Raw genomic sequence first — 26815 nt, forward strand, 5'->3', positions numbered from 1 at the left:
ACTATTTACCTGTAAGAGTCAAATCCTACATTAGATTGTTCAAAATCTGAGGCTTAGTATAAAAATTTACTTGGAGACCAAGATGATAAAGTCCTTAAAATAAACGGTATTTTGCATCCAGTAAATCAGTAAGTTTTCAAAACATTAAAATAATGACATTAATTTGAAGATGAATCAAACCCAGTTTGAATCTTCTCAACTTCTACTTGCATAAGCCCAAGATGAATTTACGATACTTTTATAATATGGCAACTCCCATTCTCACTAGCCATATGATTCCTAGCCCAGTAGGAAAAATTCACTAAGAGAAAGTCTAAATTTAAAGACAGTAATAGGAACAGATTCAGAATGTAAGTAACTGGCCTAGGAGTCACTGGAGATCTACTGAGACCTTTCAGTCTGTTTACACTACACAAACGTTATAAATAGTCGCAGCACTTACCTTTCAAGGTGGCCTTCTTCAATACTTTCATGGCATAAAGCTGTCTAGCATCAGAGCCTGAGATTTTTTTGACTAAGAAAACCTGTATTTAAATGAGAGAAAGAAAACGACACCACTGTTAAAAATGAGACCCTTTCTATAATACAGTTTATTATTAGAAAGATTCTAATACACTGTAGAGGCCGATTTTCCTTATGTATCAATTATAAGTACAATGAGTTGTAACAGCTGGCTATAACTTGAGGTGTCAACATAAGTGAATACATTGTTTTCTTTCTTTTTGTTGTTTGCCAATTCTCGAAAAGCATGTCACATATAAGACACAAATAAAAATTTTTAAGCTATGTCATAATTAGATAAAAGTCTAACTTGTTTGAAGTATAACACAGGTGGTCATTGCTCTGCTTTTAACAAAACAAAAATTCTTCTGATTCCATAAAAATTGTCACACAGTTGTTCCCCTTGACCACAATTTTCTGTTGATACAATTATTCATTGATGATTGGTCTTTTCTATGTATGAAAACTACACATAAATTTCTCATTGCTGGGCAGAACAACTTAAAACAGTTACATTGAAGAAGGCTATTCACAAATATTTTTTTAAATTTTGATTATTTATCTTTATTTATTTTTGAGAGAGAGAGAGAGAGACAGAGTGTGAGCAGGGGAGGAGCAGAGACAGAGAGGGAGACACAGAATCTCAAGAGGCTCCAGGCTCTGAGCTGTCAGCACAGAGCCTGATGCCGTGCTCGAACTCATGAAATGTGAGATCATGACCTGAGCCAAAGTCGGCGCTTAACCAACTGAGCCACCCATGCGCCCCGTTGACTGTTATTTATTTAATATTCTAGTTTTAAATTCTTTTTGAAAAATATAATTTATTGTCAAATTGGCTTACATACAACACCCAGTGCTCATCCTAACAAGTGCCCTCCTCAATGCTTATCACCCATTTTCCCTCTTCCCACCCCACCATCCACCCTCAGTTTGTTCTCTATATTTGTTTCTTGTATTCACAAATATTTAATGTGACTTAAGCCAGAACCCCACCTTTCAAAAATCAAATTATCACATATATCTAAATATGCAAAACACACTTCCTAGGTATGTTACTGAGCTTCTTGACTTTCCAAATATTTTTAGCTGCTTTCAAAATACAGTGTGAAATTTATGCAAAATGAATAAAGTCTGCTGTAAATAATTCATGGTTGTGCTATAACATGGCTAATACAAGACCACCTATAAATCTCTTCTATTCATTTTGATCATTAGGCTTGTGATCTTTTTTTAAAAAGTTTTTATTTAAATTCCATTTAAATAAAATGGGCACCTGGGTGGCTCAGTCACTTGAGTACCTGACACTGGCTCATGTCATGATTTCATGGTTCGTGGGTTCAAGCCCCATGTCAGGCTTTGAGCTGTTAGTGCAGAGCCTGCTTCAGATTCTCTGTCTCTGTCTCTCTCTCTCTGCCTCTCCCCCAGTCGTGAGCTCTCTCGTGCTCTCTCTCTCTCAAAAAAATTAAATAAACATTAAAAAATTCCAGTTAGTTAACATACAGGGTAATATTAATTTCAGGTGTACCACATAGTGATTGATGATCTTTTTCATGAAATCTTTACACATACTTGCTAAATGGACCTGAATTCCAACTCTTTTTTCTACCTAGCAGTGTTATTGAGCTGCCACAGATGGGAAGAGAAGCAATTATAATCAACAATTAACTTTAAGGTCAGCTCTCAATTATATGCACTAGCATGCCAGGTTATTAGCACAAAATTAAAAAAAAATACTACATTCAACTGATTCTAGGGCAAGGCAGAGTTCCTCACTTTGAGAAATTGTGCTAAAGGTGATTGGCAATGACCTCAAGCCTAGTAAAGAGCACCACAACTTGCACAGAAACCCTGATGCATTGGAGGTTCCTCTCCCCAAACCAAACCCCCCATCCTATCCCCCTCTGTGATGCTCCACTCTTTAGCTCCTTGTAGCCAGTTAGCACAGAGCCAAACTAGGGAGAAAAAAAGCATTCTTAATCAGGTTCCTAAGATGGAATGACATTCAAATGTTAAAGGTAAGCAACGATTATTAGTATTTTTGAACAGAAATAAATTTTAATTAGGTGGAGATAATTAGGATTTTTCTAATATTTATTCTTAAGATTCCCTAACCAAGCTTCTTTGTGCCACTGTACAAGAAAAATTCTCCCTGTGGATTGCAAGCTTTCTTCACCCTTCTTTGAAAGTACTTTACCACATCGGCTGCCTGGGTGGCTCAGTTGGATAGGCATCCGACTTCAGCTCAGGTCATGATCTCATGGTTCATGAGTTTAAGAACCACATCACGTTCTCTGCTGTCAGAGCAGAGCCCACTTCAGATTATCTATGTCCCTCTCTCTCTGCCTCCCCCCTATGCTCTCTTTCTCTCAAAAATAAAATCATTTAAAAAAAAAAGATTACCTTAATACTTTCAGCACATGTTAGTTTGCAAAGGACCTTCACAAGCATTTGTAATACATCATCATGATAATTTTTGGAGGCAGGAGGACTGAGCAATGCCTATTTATAACTGCCCAAGCTAGGGCTTAGCGAGGTTAAATAATTTGACTAGTGTCACAGTGGATGTATTGGAACGAGAACCAGGCCAGCCACCCAGTTCTGTGCTCCTGCTTAGGGCACTATTAATGTTCCCTCTGGCAGGTTACCAGTCAATGTAGCAGGAGCAGCAGCGGTCCCAGATGCCATCGGATCTTCCCCCACCAGAGCATTTGTGACCTTTCGAACTCCCCCATGAAGCTATTCTAAGCTCTGACAGGTCATTCCTGTTTCCTTGGCTTACGCTGACTTTTTAGGATGAGTAAGAAAGGAGACGCTGTATTTTTAATGTTTGCTATTTATAGTAAGGTATTTAAATTACTTTTAAAGAAATAAAGGGAGATGCATGCTAACTTCTGGCAACTTAAATACTCTATTCCTTGAAAATCTAATGTATAGAAAGGAACCCATCTATTTGGGTTTATCTGTAATGCATTGCAGGATAATACAACTCCACAGCAGATATTATGTGCATGGCCTTATATTATTTAATTCTCACGACTAACCTATGAGGTCAGGACTATTATTTACTCATTGCTTCTTTCCAGAATTATATGATAGGTACTGTGTTGCCAGCTCAATGCTGAGACATGTTACAAAGCATGTCCCCTGCACTCATGGAATGAATATATAAGAGACAGCCAATAAACAACTACACAAATGAAAAGCTGCAATTGTGGTGAGTGCTGTGAAGATGAGGTATAAGATGTTCTGACAGGGTAAAATAGAGGAATATGACCTAGTCAGAATGGCAGAGAAGACCTCTTTGAGATCATAAGCATGAGAGGAGTTAACAAGATGAGGGGGTGGGAGTGGAGCGGAGTGTTGCGTGCAGAGGGAAGTGCATGTGCAAAGGCTTTCTAGTGGGATGGAGCCTGGTGCATAAGAACTGAAAAAGGTGGACAGTGTGGCCAGAACACAGGTAGTGAAAAATACATAAAGTGATGCTGCTGAGGTAGCTAGGCAGCACAAAAAGGGGCTCCTCAGATATCTTAAGAATATGTCTTTATCCTAAAGACAAAGGGAGGCTACTAAAGTATAAGATTAGCTCTTGTTGGCTGTTATGTAAATAGTGGCTTGAGAAAAGAATAAATTTGGGAAGCCCCAGTTAGGAGCCTCCTTCAATAGGCCAGGGAGAAATGGTGGTTCCATAGACTTGAGGAGTGGCAGTGGAGGAGGACAGGATAGACAAGATTTGAGAAATCATTACTAAATCAATAGGACTTACTGACAGATTAGATTGGTGGGGGGGGTGGCAAGAGGAAAGGGTAGGCAGTAGAAGGATATGTCAAAAATGACTCCCTAGTTTTTGGCTTAACTGGATACCATTCATAGCTGCAGAGAAAAATGAAACAGGGCAGGTTTGGGGGGGCAGGGGAAAATCATGAGTTTGGTCTTAGACATGTTGAGTTTAAACTGCCTTGGAGACACGTTAAGAGAAAAAAATATGCAGCTGTCCAGAGTTCAGAGCTTAGAGGCATGATCTAGATTGGAGATAGAAATCTGTTAAGACAGCTGTATATGGGTTATAATTAAGATAGTGGGTATAGAGAAAATAATTAGTAGGGAGTGTAGAGTGAGGAGAAGGAAGCCTAGAATGGAACCTTGAGGAATTTCAATACTTAATGACTGGGAGGAAAATGAGGCTCTAAGAGGTTAAATAACTTGCTCAAGAACATGAAGCAAGTTAAGCAGAAGGAAAAAAAAATCGGATCCAAGTCTGACTGACCTATAGGGCCCAAACTTGCAACCATTATGTTATGCTGCCTACTTAACCTATATGTGAATTAAAAGCATCACTTTGGGGGGGGGGGGTTGAAAGAGGTTAACAGCTGTAATAAATTACCTATATTAACCAAGAATTGCTAAAGAGTCCCTCTAAAATACACAAGGAAGCTCAAGTGTTGTTTTGAAGTTTGCAAAGCACATTATCTTCAAATGTCTCCTCACAGGGAGGTGGTAAGGAAGCACTGCAATGTGCAAGTTGAATGCAGTCTCAGAATTTTCCTATCACTGAGAAACGGATTAGCAGAAGAATGAAGATATTGCATTTTGCGGAACAATTTTAGTTGGTGGGTTTGGGAAACATTTTTTGATAGTAAAGACAAACCTGGACATCACTGAATACAATGCAACCTTTGTATTCATTTTAAATTTATTTTATTTTTATATTTAAAATTTAAAAAAATATTCATTTATTTTTGAGAGAGAGAGAGAGAGAGAGTGAGCACATGCAGTAGGCTCAAACTCACGAACCGTGAGATCATGATCTGAGCCCAAGTCAGCGGCTTAACTGACTGAGCCACCCAGGTGCCCCAATATTCATTTTAAAGACAAGATGTAAGTCCCCAAAATTTCATGACTCATATTGGCAATCCCCACCCTAATTCCTTAGAAGTATTCATCTACTTTCTACGGGTATTAGGGATAGTCTGGAGGGAAAACTGAGACATATTGTGATAATGTATCTGCAAGAGCACCTTCCAATTCTACATGAGGACTCAAAAAGAGTATCATAAAGTGTACAAAGGGAATATTTTTTGATTTTTAATCATTTGCAAAGTGCAATTAAGAGAGGTCACATGTTCTTTTTAAAAAAATTTTTTTATTTTTATTTACATTTGAGAGAGAGAGAGAGAGAGAGAGAAAGAGAGAGAGTGACAGTGCACGAGAAGGGGAGGGGCAGAAAGAGAGGAGACAGAATATGAAGCAGGCTCCAGGCTCTGAGCTGTGAGCACAGATGTGGGGCTCCAACTCATGAGCCATGAGATCATGACCTGAACCAAAGTCGGCTGCGCAATCGACTGAGCCACCCAGGCGCCCCTTAGAGAGGTCACATGTTCTTGAAGATAAAATGAATATGAAGTGAATACTGCCAATTTACAAACATTTCCAGTGTACTTTTCAATGACTTTATTCACTTTCCAACACTTACTGATAGTGAGAAATGGAAGAACATAGAAACACTGCTTGTAGGGAGATCAGTATTTCATAAAATAGTTCCATTCCCCATCTGTACTAAATACACATGAATTCCCCCCAAAAACTTTTTAAAAACACACACTCATGACTTACCTTTCCAAATGATCCCTGTCCCAATACTTTTAAAAGTTCAAATTGGGAAGGATCTGCCTTTTCATGTCCTTCCTTTACATGATGTGTGATTGCAATTTCTTTGATACTGCCTTCTTCCTGTTGATGCAAATATAAAGAAAAGAGAGTCAGAGATACTTTCTCCAGCTAAAAGTTAAGAAATATAAATTTAACATATCATATTAGAAATCCTCAAATTATTATTTTTTTAAGGAAGCTTTATGCCCAACATGGAGCTTGAACTCATGACCCTGAGATCAAGAATCACATGCTCTACCCACAACGTACTTTCAACTTAAATGTAAGAGAGAATAATAGCAGCCCACTACATAGACCAATTTAACTTCTACTTGACATTAGCACTGAGTATTTCCAACTCTTCATTCTTCCTACTGGAGATAATTAGAACAAATAGTTTCATGGGGTGAGTGCAGAGGGTGTAAAGAAGTCTGAAAACAGATTGGAGTAATCTGCTGTGCTTTGACATGTGCTTGTATTTGGTAGAACCAATGTTACACACACACACACACACACACACACACACACACACACACACACACACTTTTTGGGAGATGAGTTGAAAAATATTCCAAGGCAAACATAGAGATTTCTATCCTCAGCAGAGCCATTTGAATCAGTATGCTGAAGTTTATTCTGTTGGAAATATGTTAAGATACGTTCTGTTTCTAGGACTACTTGAGATCTGACAGTGGAGAAAGGAATAGCTCTAAAACACAAAACCCAAAAAGATTTACCATTTGGACAGAGGATTAGACATAGGAAAAAAAAAAGTACTATTTAGCATAATGAACAGTGGAAGGTCTTGGGATTAAGAAGATTTTTAATTTTTTTAATGTTTATTTATTTTTGAGAGAGACAGAGACAGAATGCAAGTAGGTTAGGGGCAGAGAGAGAGGGAGACACAGAATCTGAAGCGGGCTTCAGGCTCTGAGCTGTCAGCACAGAGCCTGACACGGGGCCCGAACTCACGAGCTGTGAGATCATGACTGAGCCGAAGTCAGATGCTCAACCGAGCCACCCAGGTGCCCCGGGGTTAAGAAGATTTTTAAAGACAGTGGATGCTTCAGTATATCTGAGCGAAAGTATCAGAAAGGAGAGAAAGGTTGAAAATACATCCAAGTATACACAGAATTTCAGTTACTTATTCACTCTGGGATTAGCAGATTAAGTATACCTTATTTAATCAAGACATGTACTATATGTTACAGCCAAAAACTACAATAAGACAAAACTCAGACTGTCAATGACTGTTTTTACTTCTTTTTTTTGGCCTATGATGTTATTTTTCTGAGTGCCTAAGTATTATTAGTAGAATCTAAATGTGCTGTACACAAATAATTCATTATTTTTATTATTCTTGTTTTACATAAATGTTTGAACTCAATTAACACTGAGACAGAATGTTGGCTATATATGGAATTCAAAGACTTCTGAAAAAGAATATTAGGTATCCTAATGTGGCAGGTTTTGAAAATGAATAGTAAAAGGAAGAAAAGCTCCTATAACAGGTCAAAAAATACATCCAGGCCCAGCATTTTACTCTGTAAGACACAAGTTTGTAGGCTGTGCTACAGTGAGGCAGCTTAATCATGTTGGACTCTCTCAGAACTTTGGTAACAATAAAACAATCTCCTAATATGGTTTAGTCCTTTATTTTGTAATTTCACATGCACTACCCCCTGTACTTCTCACAAACATCTTGTGCAGTAGGTATTAGGGTAGGATCAAGCATTACCTGACTCTGAGACTCTGCCCCATTCCTGGGCACCCCTTCTCTGCAAATGACACTGGTGTACAAGGGCTCAAGAACGATAGCTATTTGTAGCTATATTAGCAAAGGCAGGAAGCAAATTACTAAATTCTTTTAAGAAAACTTTCAAAGAACAGTGCATATGTGGAATTAAGTAAGATTTGGATTAAAATCCAGCAAATATTTATTAAGCACTTACCATGTACCAACTCTGGGTTAGGTACTTTTTCACATTTTTATCTTATGCTTCATGACAAATCTCTAACTACATATCAATGTTAGAGTTGATAATAACAGGGTGGAGTATACCTCAGAGCAAGCAAAAACATCTCCGAATTCTCTACAGACTCCCCCATTCCCCACTAGAAATTTGACAGACCTTTTAAAGGTCAAATGGTTTGAATATAGTCTGAAGTTTAAAGAGATTAAGAACATAAGCCAGTAACTGGTAGACTTATGGCTCAATTCCAGGTTCTGACTTCTAGTGACTTCTAAAACAAGGCTTTTAGCATTATTCCACACTGAGAATGTCATAGGCTTCTGGTGGTTCCCCATCCAAGATCAATGGCAGGAACATACAGACTTATTCCCTTGATCTTTGTAACTGGTCTGTATCTCTTGGGTCAGTTAGCTAAAGTGATTAGAGAAATGTCTCAGAACCTTTGGTAGCATATCCTTACCAACAAAAAATAATTTTTTTAAATTAAATTAGCATATACCCAATATTTGTACACTTATTGGCTTATAAATTATATATACTTTTGTATTGCTAAATTATATACCTTATGCATGGAATGAAACTATAAACAAGTTCTCCTTTTCTGTAACCCAAGTGCTGTCACATCACATTTTAAAGACTAGTGGATTACAGACTTAAGAGGCCAAGTTCATGGGTTGGATTCCAGCAATGTGCCAGTTAGCCTCCTATGGAAAAAATCATCCGTTCAAGAGCCCAATGGGAATCTAACAGCCATTTTTGCCCTTAAATCACGAGGCTGTGAAGAACTATACTCTACAAGGTTCTATATGTCTTACCAGTTTTCTTTCTTGGGTAAGTGGGATTTAATTTTAGGTTGCAATATTGTTTCATCTTTTATTTCATAACAAATACTATAGTTGTGTGTCACAATGATGCAACACAGGGAAGGCATCACTTAGTTAAAATGTTTTGCATTTTGTAGCAGGCATACAGAATCAAGCCTTACTTTCATAGTGAGAGCTACAATCAGGTCATGGATATCAAAATAAACAGCAGTAACTATTTAAGAAAGATTTCATCTTTGATGACTACCCTTCCTTTCCTCTCTTGTCAAACAAGTTACCAAAAACCATGGAATCTCCCTTTGATCCTTTCACTCAACATACACTAAAATATCTACCATGTATCAAACATGGTAATGGAAATATCCTTTTTCTTTTTCTTTCCTTTTTTTCTTTCTTTCCCTCTCCCTCCCTCTCCCTCCCTCCCTCTCCCTCCCTCCCTCCCTCTCTCTCTCTCTCTCTCTCTTTCTTTCTTTCTTTCTTTCGTTCTTCCATTTCCAACAGCACCACTCAGGTACAATCCTTCATTACCTTTCCTGTGGAAAATTGAAACTAGCTTGGTTACTCAGAATGCTCCTTTGTGCCACTGCCAGTCCAATTTATCCTCCTGACAAATTCGTTTTCTAAAAGGAGACAGCTTCAGTCATATGACCAGATGGCTCAAACACTCTTCTGAGTTTTCCCAAATTAAATGCACTGCTTCACCTTGGAATTTGAGGCCCTCTACAATACGGCTGCAACTTAGTTTTCTGGTATTTTCTTCCAACATTGCCTTACATGTAACCTTTCATCAACCTGGGTTATTTCCTGTTCCTTAAACGTGTTTTTAAAATTAAAGTAATATGTGCACACAAATGACAAATCAAATAGTGACAGAATACCTTATGATGAAAAGCAAGTCTCCTTTCACCCTCATACCTAGGCCTTTAAACAAAAGTTAGTTCTTTCTGCACTTACTTTGATAATTCCTTGGTTGATTAACTTTAAGACAATGCCTGCCTATTTAAAAAAAAATTTAATGTTTACTTATTTTTGAGACAGAGACAGAGCGCGAGTGGGAGAGGGACAGAGAAAGAGGGAAACACAGAATCTGAAACAGGCTCCAGGCTCCAAGCTGTCAATACAGAGCCTGACACGGGGCTCAAACCACGAACCTGAGCCAAAGTCAGACACTTAACCGACTGAGCCACCCAGGTGCCCCAAGACAATTCCTGCTGATTTAAAAATTAGATGATTCACTTATATCCTTTTATCATCTTTCTCTCCACTGTCTGATAATTATATTACTTCTACATAAACTTTTCTTTTTTTAATGTTTATTTATTTCTTTTGAGAGAGAGTGCCTGAGCAGGGGAGGGGCAGAGATAGAGAGGGAGAGAAAGAATCCCATGCAGTCTCCAAGCTGTCAGTGCAGAGCCTGACACAGGGGCTCCATCTCACAAACCCTGAGATCATGACCTGAGCCAAAATCAAGAGTTGGACTGAGCCACCCAGGTGCCCCAAACTTATGTTTTCTCTTAGTTTTGGATAGAATCCTAACTCCTCACTTTGTAAAAGGAGGCTAATTAGTGCCTGTACATTTTTTTCTCTCAAGCTTCCCCAATCTGCTGCTGATCGTATTTTTACATTTTTATTAATATTAAGAAAATTAACATTGTCTGCTATAACCAGAGCCAAATCCTTCACGTTGTCTCCACAGCCTGATTTTAAAAGCAGAAGGCTTATAAGCCAGCATCCACATATATTTTCATGACAATATATTGTTTAAATGTAGGCTAGAAAGTACATTTAAATTTCCTTTTATATGGGCCTGTAACAGTGACTTCCAAAACAATCTGAGGGGACTTAAAAAACCACCATTTCATCAAATGCTTAAATTCATGATACATTTTACTTTGAGTTCTATTGGGACCATGAATTTTTTGCATGTTTTTTTTTCCCCTGTTTGTAACAGCAGCAGCCCCCACCCCCACCCCATCATTCTGGGGGGAGGGAAAGGTTAATCTGACCATTAGTCTTAATTTCTCCTTAACCCTTTACCATACTTCCCATTCTTCTGAGAGCACTCTCTTACTCTCCCATCAGGAATGGTTATTCTCTAGGCCTTGCTGCGCAGCTATTACCTCCGGATATCTCTTACAGTGACTTTCTGGTCGAATCCACTATTCTCAGTTTCCCATGTCTTTCTCTTTCTTTTTTTTTTTTTTTTTCAATTTTTATTTATTTTGGGGACAGAGAGAGACAGAGCATGAACGGGGGAGGGGCAGAGAGAGAGGGAGACACAGAATCGGAAACAGGCTCCAGGCTCTGAGCCATCAGCCCAGAGCCTGACGCGGGGCTCGAACTCACGGACCGCGAGATCGTGACCTGGCTGAAGTCGGACGCTTAACCGACTGCGCCACCCAGGCGCCCCCTTTCTCTTTCTTAGATTACTCCCTTGTAACCTCCTAAGAAAGGTGATGTAGAAAAAAAAACTTTCTGAAGCTTGCACATCTGAAGATATCTTTATTTTGTCTTCACATTTGTATAATTTGGCTTTGTACCAAATTCTAGAATAAAAACAATCTGGCCTCAGAACATTGACACCAATGATCCAATGCCCTCTAACAGCCAGGACTGCTACTGAAATGGGTGATGTTAGCCGGATACACATTTTTGGGAAGGTGAACTGGTTTTCTTTCCAGAAGCTTTTTTTTTTAATTTCTTTTTTACATTTATTTATTTTTGAAAGACAGAGAGAGACAGAGCACAAGCAGGGGAGGGGCACAGAGAGAAGGAGACACAGAATCCAAAGCAGGTTCCAGGCTCTTAGCTGTCAGCACAGAGCCCGATGTGGGGCTCGAACTCACGAACAGCGAGATCATGACCTGAGCCAAAGTCAGACGCTTAACTGAGTGAGCCACCCAGGCGCCCCTCTTTCCAGAAGCTTTAAGAATTTTCTCTGTCCTTGTACTTCTGAAATTCCTCATTAGTGAGATAAATATGGGTCTTCTTTCCTTCCGAATATTAGATGGTTAGTGAGACTTTATAATCTAAAGACCTGAATTCTTTGCCTTTGGGGGAAATCTAACATTTCTTTGATAATTTCCTTCCATCCATTTTTCAGGGTTTGTCTTTTTTCAACTCCTCTATTTAGTTGGGTATTGTATGTCTGGGATTGAATCCTGTATGCCACTTATCTTTTCTCTCCTATTTTCTGAGACACTTCCTTGATTTTATTTTCCCACCCTCATACTGAAATTCTTATTCTGGCAAATCTTATTTTATTTTATTTTGTTTTTAAAGAGAGAGGGAGCATGAGTGGGGGAGAGGGAGAGAGGGAGAGAGGGAGAGAGGGAGAGAGGGGGAGGGAGAGAGGGAGAGAGGGGGAGGGAGAGAGGGAGAGAGGGGGAGGGAGAGAGGGAGAGAGGGGGAGGGAGAGAGGGAGAGGGGGGGAGGGAGGGAGGGAGAGGGGGAGAGGGGGAGGGAGGGAAGGAGGGAGGGAGAGAGGGAGGGAGGGGGAGAGAGAGAGAGAGAGAGAGAGAGAGAGAGAGAGAGAGAGAGAGAGAATCTTAAGTAGGGTCTGCACTCAGTGCAGAGCACCACATGGGGCTTGATCCCACAACCCTGGGTTCATGACGAGCCCAAACCAAGAGTGTGAGGCTCAACCAACTGAGCCACTCGGGTGCCCCCAGCAAATCTTGTTTTAAAATAAATTTGCAACTGCTCCTTTTCTCAATGTTTCTTAAAAAAAAAAAAATAGCAACTTTGGGCGCCTACGTGGCTCAGTCCGTTAAGCACCCGACTTCAGCTCAGGTCATGATCTCGCGGTTTGTGAGTTGGAGCCCTGCGCGCATTCTGTGCTGCCAGCTCAGAGCCTGGAGCCTGCTTCCGACTCTGTTTCCCTCTCTCTCTGCCCCTCCCCCACTCGCTCTCTCAAAAATAAAAAGTTAAAAAATTTAAAAAAAATAGCAACTTCCTCCACTCCCTACCCTCTTCCCCCAAAATGGATGCAATCATTCCAAACCTCTTTGAGGATATAAACTAGAATTTCAAAAGTCTTTTCTAAATTGGTGCTAGGGAAGTACAAAAAAGTGGTCTTGGGTGTGGAGACAAAAGATCAAGGCCTATGGCCCAAGTTCTGAAAATCTGTCACTGTTTTATCTTCAACACATGTTTTTGTTCCTTCCATGTTTAAATTTTTACTAGTTACATTAGCAAGCTATTTTCTATCTACTTTTATGTATATGTAGTCATAGTAGTATAAGAGGTAAACATCCTTGGTTGGTATCTCAATGTCTAGCCTGTGTTTAATGTCACCCGTGTTTCCAAGTTATGGGACCATGAGTATTTTAGAAATGAATTTGAGGTTCACCTAGGACGTAATATTAATAATGTTTGGGCAATCTTGGACAACAGGTAAAAAAGCAAACATGTGCTCTTCTAGCTCATACCTAGAATCCAATGAGATGGATGCAGAGAGGAATATCAAATTTGTGAAGTCAGGACTGACATTTGCATGTGAAAAACATATCTTGTCAATAAATCACCTGTTACTGAAATAAATCTGTCACATGAAAACATAGAACTACAGTTTGACAGTTTATAAAATTGTGTTTTTGCCTGTAAGTACACAGAAAGCAACTATAATTTTATGAAATAAGAATGTTGCCAATGAAGTAGAGCACATATTTAACTTATATCCATTATTACTCTGTGAGGTTCACATATTTATACATTTTCTAGTACAAGTGTATTTTCTGCCCATTCATCATCACAAAAAAACTTACTTTGTGTATTTTCAAAAGTTATAGTAAATTCTGTATTTTTATTTTTACAAAGTCTATGTTTATTTTGTAAGTAAAGTTCTAGTTGTAGGCGAAACTGTGAGGCTGGCAGCTGTTCTATACCACAATCCTGTATCATTTGTCTATACTATCACTTTCGGATATTTGCCACCCCCAGCCTAGGTGTTCAATACCTTCAAGCTATGTATGGGAACTCGTTTGTCCATTTAAACATTTCTTTCCTGAGTACCTAATACATGCCAAGCACTCTTCTAGGTCTCCGAGATATACAATAAATGAAACAGACCAAAATCTCTGGTGTTTTGGGGAGAAACCAAACAATAATAATAGGTATATTCATGTTAGAACATGGTAAATATCATAGACAAAAGATATTAAGTTGGGTAAGAGGGATCAGAAGTGCAGAGATGAAAAGGACAGCTTCCAATTTTAAATAAAATCATCCGTGTAGGTTTTATTGAAAAGGTGCTATGTTAGTAAAGACCAAAAGGATGTGATGGAGTCAACCATTTGGGGAAAGAGCATTTCAGGCAACAGACAAGCCAGTGCAGAGGTCAGTGTGGGAGCACGCATGGGAACCAGTGTTTGCATAAGAGAATGCAAAAGAGAAGAAAATAGGTCGAAGAGGGAACTAAAATTCAGGAGGCTCTGTTGCTTCTGCTTCTTTCTGATTGGTTCAAATGGAAATGTTTCTGATCTATGACAGACTCTCTTAGAAGGCAACTCAGTTCATAAGCCAGGTAGTGTGCTAGGTGTTACAGATACTAAGATGAAGAATAGTGGGGCGCCTGGGTGGCTCAGTCGGTTAGGCATCTGACTTTGGCTCAGGTCATCTCGCAGTTCGTGAGTTTGAGCCCCGTGTCGGGCTCTGTGCTGACAGCTCAGAGCCTGGAGCCTGCTTCTGATTCTGTGTCTTCCTCTCTCTCTGCCCCTCCCCCACTCATGCTCTGTCTCCCTCTGTCTCAGAAATAAACATTAAAAAAATTAAAAAAAGTTTTAATATCATCACTGATGACCGAAACTATGATACATCAAGAAATTAACAAATTCACTGTTCTATTTATACTGTGATTAATACCCACATCCAATAGTGAAATAAACAGAAACAGTTTCTCAGGTGTGACAGACTTTGGTTAACAAAAATTCACTCTTTGTGTAGCAAAGAAAGACAGTAATTTGATCAAGAAAATGTGCCTATAGGGGTGCCTGGGTGGCTCAGTCAGTTGAGCGGCTGACTTTGGCTCAGGTCATAATCTCACAGTTAGTGGGTTCCAGCCCTGGGTCAGGCTCTGTGCTGACAGCTCAGAGCCTGGAGTCTGCTTCCGATTCTGTGTCTCCCTCTCTCTCTGCCCCTCCCCCACTCTCACTTTGTCTCACTCTCTCAAAAATAAATAAAATGTAATAAAAAAAATTTAACAAGAATAGTATCTTCCCTCTAGGAATTGACCTAGGGATTCCAAGATTTATTATTGGATAAATACTTGTTGAGATATGACCCCTGATAGAAAAAGCAAGGCCAGTTCAGCTAAAAAATATATAATTTTAGGAATTCTGCAAAGAATGTCATTTTAGACATCACAGAAAAATGGCAGAAGAAAATTTATGGACAGGTAGATCTTATGGTGTTTCTCCAATCACACAGAAAGCCACCCTGTTTGTTTCCCAGGACTACCAAGAGGTCCATAGGTTCCTTCCTAAATGACCCTTAAAGTTCACCCTTTAATGGGGAAAAAAATTAACTTAGCGTTTCCTTTTTAAGTTGAGAGGGAAAAGATACAAGTTTGTTCTTAAAATGTAAAAGGATTAAAGAAAAGGAACAGAAAGTGATGTTATTTGAGTTATAGAAAACCTAATATTGTAACATACTGCCATTAAGTAAACAAACTGGGTGATATTAATTGATTTTAAAGAATGATTCAACATTTGGCATTATGCCCTGACTTGTATACATAATTTCCTTTTTCCTGCCCTCCCGTGAGTCAGGAAGTGTGTTCTTAAGGCATTTGTATTTTCTAAATTGTTTTGAATGTCAGAAAATATGGTTGAAACTTGAAGTAAACTATTTAAATGTTTCTTGGTAAAAACTAAGGAATAAATCTTTTCTAACCATGAATAGTAACCAGTTTTTGGCCTAACATAAAGAAGACCTTACAAATGAAAAGTGTATACTTTATTTGCCTCTTAAATGTAACTCAAAATCAAAGCATTAATCTCTATATAGATACAAGGTTCTATAATGTACCGTATTTTTTAATTTAAAAAATGTATGTTAATTTTTAGATGATCAAGATACATAAAAACTATTTGGCTGTGACATAATTAGGCTGGTTATTGAAGCCATGGTGAAAGCCATATTTTAATATATTCCAGATTACAATTTGACCAAATCCAATTTACCTTTTTTTCTAATGGATTATAAATATGCTCAGCATTTTTCAGTTAACCACAGTTTCTAAGAGAGTATTCCAAGCCAGCTTCTTATATTTGTTTGAGAAAACAGCATTACTGTTTTCCAGACTAACTCTCCTAATCACTGCCGCAGAGAGCACAATTTTCTCCTAATCGGGAATCCCAATCAACAAATTTAATTCTCTTTAAAGAGCAGCAGGATAGCACAATTCTCATGGCAAAATATCAAGTTAATTTGGCAGAATTTTAGATGACATAAAATGCAAATTATCATTTGTTAAGCACATTTCAACAAAGTAATGCTTTGAAAACTCTGCCTACTCTAAGTCAGATAAAATTACTCAAAGTCACTTAAATATAGTTGATAAAAAACTTCAAAATTTTAAAAGAACCAATTTCAACAAAAGTCTGAATTTAAGGTCTTGATTCTTTAAAATAAGACATTCTCCTACCCATTAAAATATTGCTTACATTATATTAATCTCCTATTAGTAAGTTCACAATTTTTTTCATGTCTAGTTTAATACTGAAAGTTACCATCATCATAAAAAATGATACCATATAAAATTACCATCACTAGCAAAGTAAATATTACTCTACCAGTAAAAGCTAATGCAAAAATAAGTTTACAAAATATACAGAGTTGAAATGTATAATACACATGACTGGCTTACTTTTGGCAAAGAGCCTACAAAAACTGGTTTTGAATTTTGAAGAGCTTCTTAAAAGAACATATAAAATGAAATTATTGTTTAATTAGTATAACTATACTTAGCTCCAACTAAAACATTTTAGTCTTTAAAGAAGTTGAACAAAGCTTACCTGTATAGAGCGAACACGAAAAGACAAAAATTTAAACATGGCTACGAAACCATGTTGGTGATACAAGAATTTCTGACCGTAAAACTTAGGTTAGAAAGGGAAGGCCAAGCCCCTGCAAAGTTTTCTCCTACCAGCTGTTCCGGCAATTAGAAAATTTCCTGTCAGGCGGGTCCTGAAATGCTAGAAAAAGAGGCCTGACAATTTTCCTGTGGTAAAAGAAAGGAGAAACGTAATGGCGAGGGCACTAATGTAGCTGATAGGTAGGGAGGCCAGAACAGGAAACCAAAACAGATTTGCTGATAGCAAAATCCTGTTGAAATGTTCTTAACTCCTGGTTCCCAGCAATCTAGACAATTTTCACAATCAGTGAGATGAACATTATTTCATTTCAAAATCCTGAGAAATTCTAGTATTTCTTAACTACATGACTCTTCAAAAGCAAATGAAACTAGTCACCACTATTAAAGTCATAAAAGTCATTGATGCACATGTGAAATTTTATCCTTTGTAATGTTTACATACACACTCCAAAGGGCAGTCTCAAGACTATTTTAAGGTTATATATAGACAAGTCATGGGTGTTCTCTGTCAGTGAGGAATTGTTTCATAACTATGGGAAGAAAATGACCACTTGTTGATTGCAAGCAACTTTTTGATTGTGATATAAGGACAAATTTTTTCAGTTTTAAATGAAAGTAAATTACATTTAAATTCACATTGGTTATAGACATCAATTATCAGCCAGGTTAAAGCCTTTTAGGTCCATGGCTAAAAATCCTAGTTGATAAAATCTAAATTAAAAAAAAAAGTCTAATCCCTGGGTTATTAGTGAGCAAAAAGAACACTTACTGAATGAGCCAAACTGGAAAAGGAGAGGTCAAGTTACCAGACAATCCTTTACTCCATTTCATCCTCTAATAGTCTCCAGAAGTTTTTCTAAGGTATTTTTATTTTGGAAAATATTTTGTAAGTATGCCAAGAGTCAGAATATGATCACTGACATAGTGGCATTTAAACAAAACTCAAGGGCAGAAACATTGAGAGCTGTGGGAAAATGCTCTACCTGATGTACATTAACCTATGTGGAACCAACAAAAACATCACGACCTAGATGAACTGAATAAAATAGCTGCATTTTCAAAACCCAAAGAGTCTCTAGAAAACCCCAAAAATGATCAGCTAGTTTTCTGGATGAAGGAACCATGGTCAAGGCAGGCACATACTTGATGATATATCTATAATGGGAGCTCAGTTCAGTACTCCTTTACTGAGCAAACATTAGAGTGTCCATTGGGTGCTTACAGGTGCCATATGGCTCTTCCTGTCAGATCACAATTTTGCAGCTATGTTCTATAAATGTTGCTGCTAAATTTAATTTTTATGGCAATATTTTACAAATGACATAATCGAAGTTAAAGAATAAAAAAACTGCTCAATTTAAAAAATTATCCTATGTAATACATTAGAATCAACTGGGAGGGGTGCCTGGGTGGCTCAGTCGGTTGAGTATCCGACTCTTGATTTCAGCTCAGGTCATGATCCCAGGGTTGTGGGATCAAGCCCCGTGCTGGGCTCCATGCTGAGCATGGAGCCTACTTGGGATTCTCTCTGTCTCCCTCTGCCTCTCTCTCTTGCTCGCATGCGCTCTCTAAACCACCCCCCCCAAAAAAAAAAACCAAACCAAAAAACAAAAAAACAAAACCAGAAAAATCTTTAGAATCAACTGGGACCCAGATAAACGTCCAAGATAAAATTCTGAATTCTGCTAGGAGATTGTGCTGTCCTCTTGATTAAAAATGCATGCCTGAATTTTTCACCAATCTTAAGGAAAGCACTTAAGATTGATTTTCCATCAGAACATGAACCTGCCCATCTCCAGAAGGAATTATTTAAGTCTCATTACAATGCTACAAAAGGGCAGCAAGGTTAGGACAACCACCTAACATAAAACTGCAGTCTAAACATGAGGTGTCTCTTAAGACTGCCAAGGAGCAGCAAACAAACAGCATGGTTAATGCACAACTGATTAAGACGTACAAAACAAAATAGGAGTGTCTCTATACAGCAGTCATCAACTTTATTCAAGTAATACTTAAGGAACAACCAAATAACCTTTTTGGAATTTAAAGGATTAGTCTGAATTGGCTTTAATGACTACTGATGCTCAGGTTAACAGTCACATTTTGCTGTGTGCTGTGCTTTTTAATATCAGCACTAAGAAAATGAAGCAGTATTTCAAATACCGAAACCTAAAATAAGTTTTCCTGAGTTGAAATAATACCTTAATTAAAACAGTGTGGTACTGCTATGTAAAAGATAAACAGGGCGAGAAAAAGAGTAAAAGAATAAACTTGACACTTTACATCTGAGGGAGGGAGATATTAGGACAGTTGGTTATTTGGGAAATGGAGAAGCCATAGAGGAAAATATTGATACAGATTTGATAATATTCAAAAACTTCTCTACATTACAAGGTACCACAAATAAAGTTACAAGACTAGTTCAGGTGATTAGAATCCCTTATAATTATATTACGACTCATCACAGAGCAACTGCTTTATTTGGGTGTTAGCTATTTCCTAACCAAAAATGAAAGCTCTTAGGCCCTTTGGTACACTGCTTAGGGCACTGATTACTGTTTAAGTCCATGCCAATGCCCCTGCCAGATTGTTCTTCAGAACAGGCACCATACTTACTTTTGTATCTCCATAGCAAAGAGCATATAGTAGGAATTCAAATAAAGCCTGCCTGAGTAAGAAGCATATGCTGAAATCTGAAATGGACACTACTTGTGCGGTTGTGTGCATGAAACTAGATATTATTGTTTATGTTTATCCTGCCTCTTTTAACTTTACTTAAATTTGTTATTAAAATTTCGGCTAGTTTTTCTTTATTCTTTTATCTTACTGGTTTTAATGTTTTCCTTATTATTTAAAAAAGTAAACTTTATTATAAAAAGTATGCATGTCCATTACAGAAAACTTAAATAATGAACAAGAAGGAGAAAAACAAAAGAAAAAAACCACAATTTTATTTGGTGCTTTTCTTTCCAGTTTTTTTTCTGTATACACACATGCATACACTTGAATCCTACTATATGCATGTATCCCTTTTTTCTATAAAGGGCTGGACGGTAAATGCTTTTTGACTTTGTAGGCCGTATGTTCTCTGTCAACTCTGCTACAGTATACTCTGTATACTGAGGCTTAGTATACAGCCAGAATAATCTTTTAAAATTTATTTATTTATTTATTTATTTATTTATTTATTTATTTATTGAGGGGGGTGGGTAGGGCAGAGAGATAGAGAATCCCAAGTAGGCTCCACACTGTCAGTGCAAAGCCTGATGTGGGGCTTGAACTCACGAACTGCGAGATCATGACCTGGGCTGAAATCAAGAGCCACCACTTAACTGACTGAGCCACTCAGGCGTCCCACAGCCAGAATAATCTTAAAACAGAAATCAGACTGGGTCATGCCCCTGCCTCAAATTCTTCAATGGCTTCCCATCACAGAACAAGACCCCAATTTCTCAGTCTATGGACTGTAAAGCAAGCACTAATAAACACTACTTCATCCTGACTTGGGAATATACTCCCTAAATCATTCAGATACGATGTCAATATTTGGTTTTAGACAGTGTTTTATTATGTTAAGGTCAGACTTTCTCTTTACTAAAACAGGCATGAATAGTCTATTTTATAAAATGTCTTCTTATCTATTAATATAATCACTTAGTGTATCTCCTTTGACCTAAAGATTTGATAATGCAGATCAACAAATGTCCTACAGTCTGTATTTCTGGGAAAAATCCATTATTTTAATATATGTATTTGATTTATAATTTATTTTATTTTATTTTTGATGTTTTATTTATTTTTGAGAGAGAGAGAGGAGCAGAGAGTGAGGGGGACAGAGGATCCAAAGCAGGCTGTGTGCTGATAGCAGCAAGCCTGATGTGGGGCTTGAACTCACAAACGATGAGATCATGACCCGAGCCAAAGTCAGACGCTTAACTGACTGAGCCATACAGGAGCCCATAATTTGTAAATTTTTAAAAGGATTTTTGCATCTATACTCATAAGTTAAATTGGCACAATTTCCTTTTGTGTGTTAATTTTCATTTTTAGGGCCTTGTTAACTTTACAAAATAAACTAGAAGGCAATGCAAATTTTTCCTATGCTTTGGGACAATTTAAAAACCACAATTTAAATGATCTATTTCTTAGAATTTTCAAAGATTTCTCCAGGAAATCATAGGCACCGTAGTTGGGAGGCACAGAGTTTAATAGCTTAAGTTTCTCCCTTGCTATTGGTATATTAAGTTTTCTATACCTTTGTAAATGATACCATCTAGATTTTCCTAGAAAAGCACATATTTCAGCAAGACTTTTGTATTAGTATATAGTTACACTTAGTATTCTGTTTTCAAAATTAAACTTATGGAAAATTTCAAGCATATCCAAAACTAGACAGAATAGCATAAGAAACGCTCATGTCCCCAGCACTCAGCTGTAACAATGACCAACTCACCGCCAATCTAGCTGCATACACTCACTTCACCCTACTCCCATAATTAATTATTTTGAAGCAAATCCCAGACATTATATCACTTCACCTATAAATATTTCTGTTGTTACGATGTTAGAAACTCTTTCCTATCTATGATTATATTGTGTTTTGCTTTCTGAATGTTGTATATCTGCCTTTTATCTCAACCTCCTGTTTTCTCCTTCACTGATTTTGGAATCTGTATTTAGTTCCTTCCTCTGACTTTCTGTAAGTTCACTTTGTAGTTATTTTTCTAGCTTCTTTCACTGAATCCTTAGATCCTTTATTTGAATTCTCATTTATTAATAAATTTTTCTTTCAAATATATTTCTAACAATATCATTTAAGATACTGTATTCTAAGCACTGTGGTTACATGAAATTATTTGTTAATTCTTACCACACTGAGATAAGTACTATTATCCATACTAGAGATGAAATAACTGAGGCATAAAGAGAAGTTAAGGAAGCTGCTGCCCAAGTTCACACTTTCTTGAAAGTGGGAAGGGCTGTGATGTTGGTGGGAGCATAACCAGGCAAGTCTATCTGGGGAAGGAGCACGTATTACGTACGGCCAGTGGCTGACTTAGGACACAAACCAGGAGGTACTAAAACTTGTGATAAGACCCAGAAGAAAGATAGCTCAGTAGAGGGTCCGTAGCAGAGTTTCTGAATGCTTTTCTACACCATACATTATATTCGTCTGGAAAAACACCAACCCTGGCCAAACCCCATCATCAACCATTTTCATAACTCCACGACAGCTGAACCATGCTGGGGAAAAATCAACCCCTACGACAGCAACTTAAAATGAACATATTTTCTAAAATGAGTTCTTTAAAAACAAAACAAAAAAGATAAAAATAAAAAATAAAAATAAAATGATTTATTTGGATACAATTTTTTGTATGGACAAATTTTTCAAACCCTGAAAGGTTTAATATCTAAGGTTTTCCACTTAAGTACAGAAGAGTTACTCTCTAGCACACATCCATCAGTAGATAATGTTACAAAGTGCTAAAGTTCTAAGGTTTTAAATCAGAGATAGGAAATATCACGAACCCGAACCAGATAGTAGTGACTTCCTAGAGCACTGAGAGGGGTTCCTTCTAAGATCCTGTCTCAATGGAAAGCATGCTGTGTTCCACTTGCAACATCTCCCATGAGTATGGAGACAGCGCAAGGGGGCAGCTGCACCAACGCCCGAGGTAAGAATACTGCAGTAAGCAGGGATACATCCTACGTGGTACTGCTCATCAACTAATCCACACGTGTTTTTGTGTTGTTTTCTTCATTTAGGTACAGAGGTTACAACTTTGAATATATGACAGTATTTCAGATTGACTTAATAAACCATTTATACTTAAGCAGAACTTAATCAAATCAGTTTTCTCTCTTTCCAATTGTGGATTAGATCACTCAAATTGAAAAAAAAAATGTGTAGACTCCAGCAAAGGAGAAGCAATTTTGGATCAGAGGTCCCATATGAGGTAGGCAAACCATGAAAAAAAGGGGGGATATTTTATTTTTTTAAAAGCTCTTAGGGGTGGATGAAAGGGACACTAGGGAGTGAAAAAATAGCCCTGAAAGAAAGCCAAAAATGTAGCAAAGGGAAACCTTACATACTTGGAAATTTTGCCTATTGTACACATACTCCATTTAATGCCACCATGCAGGCTAATTATAATGCTATTTATCTCAGAAATATTTTCCTAACTGATATATACTTACATGTACTAGAGTGTATTTTTCCCATGCTCTGAGTGCTAAAATATACTCTCAGCCAATGAGTTAGAACAACACACAATACTCTACACAATTAGTAAGTGTCGTTAATATACCACTCCACAAATGTTCCCTGCCAATGAGCACTCTATTGTACTTGCCTGTGTTGAGTGGGTTTTTCACTGTCTATTGTCTACTCTGCTAGTTTCCCTTTCTATAGATTATTTTGTGTTTGACCCATGGTGACTGCAAGAAGTATGCAAGTTATATGCTGGACTTGTGGCTATGAGTATCACTTTGGATGTTCAAATGCAAGTTTTAAGGCAGCATGAGGGAAACTTCAAGGAAATGGAGGAAATCAGCAGACAACTGGGAACTGGTAAAATTCCCTGGATACTATGAAGGCCATTATACACATTACTGCAGCCTCAGGGTTGCTATATGAACCAAAGCTAGAGCATCATGTGGAAATTGGAAGAAACTACTGCTAAAGGTCTATCATGACTTCAGGGGATGTTAAAAGAATAGGGGGAATTTCAGGGTGCTGCCTGTGTCCTTCATAGGGGTACTACTCCTTAACCTGGCATTTAAGGTCATCTATGAACTATCTTCCCTGTATCTTTTTAAGGCATTTTTATCACTATTGCTTCTAACAAGCTTTCTCCAATTAAAAAAAATTTTTTTTAATGTTTAGTTTTGAGAGAGAGAGAGAGAGAGAGAAAGAGAGAGAGAGAGGGAGAAGAGAGGGCAAGCGAGCTTGAGTCAGGGAGGGGCAGAGAGAGAGGGAGACACAGAATTTGAAGCAGGCTCCAGGCTCTGAGCTGTCAGCACAGAGCCTGATGCAGGGCTCGAACTAGTGAACCATGAGATCATGACCTGAGCCAAAGTCGGATGCACGACCGACTGAGCCACCCAGGTACCCCCAAGCTTTCTCCAATTCTTGACAATCATGCAAGGGACTATGATACAAGAGCTACAAAGACTGAGTTGATAAATACAGTGTTTAAGACTATAGTCATATAATATTATGAAGTTGATGTCATAAGTAATTAATGTATTCACAGTCACTGGAAATAAATAAGAGAAATGGAAGGGTCAAAGGACCAAGTTAAGAGAAAAGTAACCCATTTCATATTTTTTTTCTGAGACCAGGCCTATTGTCAGCCACAAAATTACTGCATATCACCATAGTTCCTAAGAGGCATACTTTATCTCTGGTGAAGTCTGAAAGACTAGGATCACACTCTGGAAGGAAGAAGACAGAAAAATGAACACTTACTGGGTTCCTACTTTGTGCTAGGCACTTAATTATCTCCTTTAATTCTGAAGCCTCAGAAGAACATTTGCCTGGTACTGCAAGAACCATTAAGATAATTATTTCCCTACTAAGCAAGAAATTGTTTTAATGATGGTTCCAGGATGACTGTAGAGACTTAAACAATCAAGACTCCCTATTTCTTCAGCATGGATCATGAAGAGCATGGACTCCTCTAGCCAGCTGAGAAAAGATGGAAAATTCTGGAGTCCAGGAAGATATCTTGGCTTGATATACTACATAGCACTCTACCTTCTGCTATGAAGGTAGTCTCTCCCCAGCTCCACCAGAATAAAGGCTAAAAATAATCAAGTGTCCAGCAGGTGGTGCGGAGAACAAAAGACACTGGCTAGAACAAGTTAACTGGTGAGAAATTCAACAAGTTATACGTAAATATGGATTAATATGCAAACATTCCTGTTATATTCCAGTATGAATCAATTTAATTGGATAAATTTTCTTACATTTTATGATACATGGAGGAAATAAAAGTTTTTACTTCAGGTGAGTAAAGACAGGAAAGGATTGAACCTTTTAAAAGTAAAAATAAAGGAAAAGAGTACTGAAATTCCAGAAGATGGAAGAGAAGTGGATCTACGATATGGGAAGAAGGCAGAGTGCAGGACAAAGAACAAAGGGAAGAGAGAAGAGATGAGGTGGGAAGAAGGGAAACAATCCAGCTAGAATGAAATGGCTCTACCACAAACAGAAACCAGTAGACATGTTCAAGAGACAACACAAGGGCAGCTCCATATATCAAGAGGGTCTGAGTGGAAGTATTTTGTTTAGGAGAAATTTGGCTTACTTTTATGATTATCATTTTAGTCAAACTGATGTAGCTACCTCTCACATTCCCCTCCCCACTTTTGGCTTTTGTTTACTCCATTTTCCCATGAGAATGCCTTCACCCAAATATTGACATTTACTTCTAAAAACCTATGCCAAAATTTTATGTCTTCTGTGAATTACCTAATTACATCAGTTATACTAATTTTATTTTAAATTCTAGTCAACTTAAATTTTTATCAATGGTTAAATGGTCAAATAGTGCTGCAAGGCTTATATGACAAACAGCAGTACCTAGTGCTTCTGGTACCCTTCCAGCTCTTTTCACTGCTCCCTCTGGTATTTATCTCTAATCAACAACATAAGAAACAACAGGCGTTGGCGAGGAGAAAGGGTAACCCTCTTGCACTACTGGTGGGAATGCAAACTGGTGCAACCACTCTAGGAAACAGTACAGGGGTTCCTCAAAAAGTTAAAAATGGAACTACCTTACTACCCAGCAATCACACTAGGTATTTACCCAAAGAATACAAAAGTACTGATTCAAAGGGTTTCATGCACCCTGATGTTTACAGCAGCATTATTTATAATAGTCAAATTATGGAAAGAGCCCAAGGGTCCATCAACTGATGAGTGGATAAAGAAGATGTGGTGTGTACATACACACACACACACACACACACACACACACACACACACACACACAGGAATATTACTCAGCCATAAAAAGGAATGAAATCTTGCTGTTTACAACAACATAGATGGAGCTAGAGAGTATTATGTTAAGTGAAATAAGTCCATCAGAGAAAAACAAATATGATTTCACTCATAGTGGAATTTAAGAAAGAAAACAAATAAACAAAGGAGAAATAAATGAAAGGCAAACCAGGAAACAGACTCTAAACTATAGAGAACTGATGGTTACCAGAGGGGAGGTGGGCAGGTGGATGGGTGAGACACGTGATGGGGATTAAGGAGTGCACTTGTTGTGATGAGCAACTGGTAATGTATGGAAGTGCTGAATCACTATATTGTACAGCTGAAACTAATTATTATACTGTGTTAACTGGAATTTAAATAAAAACTTAAGAAAAAGAATAACCTTATATTACTTCCTTTTGACTCATCAATTTCAGATATTATTTTCAGACATTCTATTCTATGATGACTTAACATTCACATTGCAAGGTATGGTTAAGTCAATATTTAGCTTTTATAATTATTATGACTATGCAAACATTGTTCACTGCTAAGAAATATACTCCAGTTATATTTCTTGTGTACAACTTCTGTTTTCTTCTTAAGTTTGAAGTTGGTTTGTTTTAGAATTTGCTTTCTTGGTGCCTATCTCAAATTCTTCTCACTTTGCCTCTTAAGTGAATTTTCAATACTCCAACCTATTGGATAATTCATCACTTCTATTTTTTTTCCCTAGGAGACAGCCTTCCTGGAATCATCTGTCTGCTTCAATCTGGACTGA

The 26815-nt window shown here is 37.7% G+C and overlaps 1 protein-coding gene across 5 annotated transcripts in view; it reads right to left on the bottom strand.

The window, feature by feature from the left end:
- Nucleotides 1-26815, bottom strand: part of RPS6KA3 (ribosomal protein S6 kinase A3) — a 120887-nt gene that overhangs the window by 54024 nt on the left and 40048 nt on the right. For 4 of the 5 annotated variants that reach the window (XM_045051261.1, XM_004000334.6, XM_006943611.5 and 1 more), the window contains 2 exons: nt 6112-6228; nt 443-524 (listed from right to left, as the gene is read on the bottom strand). In XM_045051261.1, coding sequence (XP_044907196.1) covers nt 443-524; nt 6112-6228 — 199 coding nt within the window. Of the gene's footprint in view, nt 1-442; nt 525-6111; nt 6229-16959; nt 17423-26815 lie in introns of those variants that run through there. The other variant, XM_006943612.5, reaches the window with a different exon arrangement.

Source organism: Felis catus, chromosome X, assembly GCF_018350175.1.
Source record: "Felis catus isolate Fca126 chromosome X, F.catus_Fca126_mat1.0, whole genome shotgun sequence".
In the NCBI taxonomy this organism is placed as follows: domain Eukaryota; kingdom Metazoa; phylum Chordata; class Mammalia; order Carnivora; family Felidae; genus Felis; species Felis catus.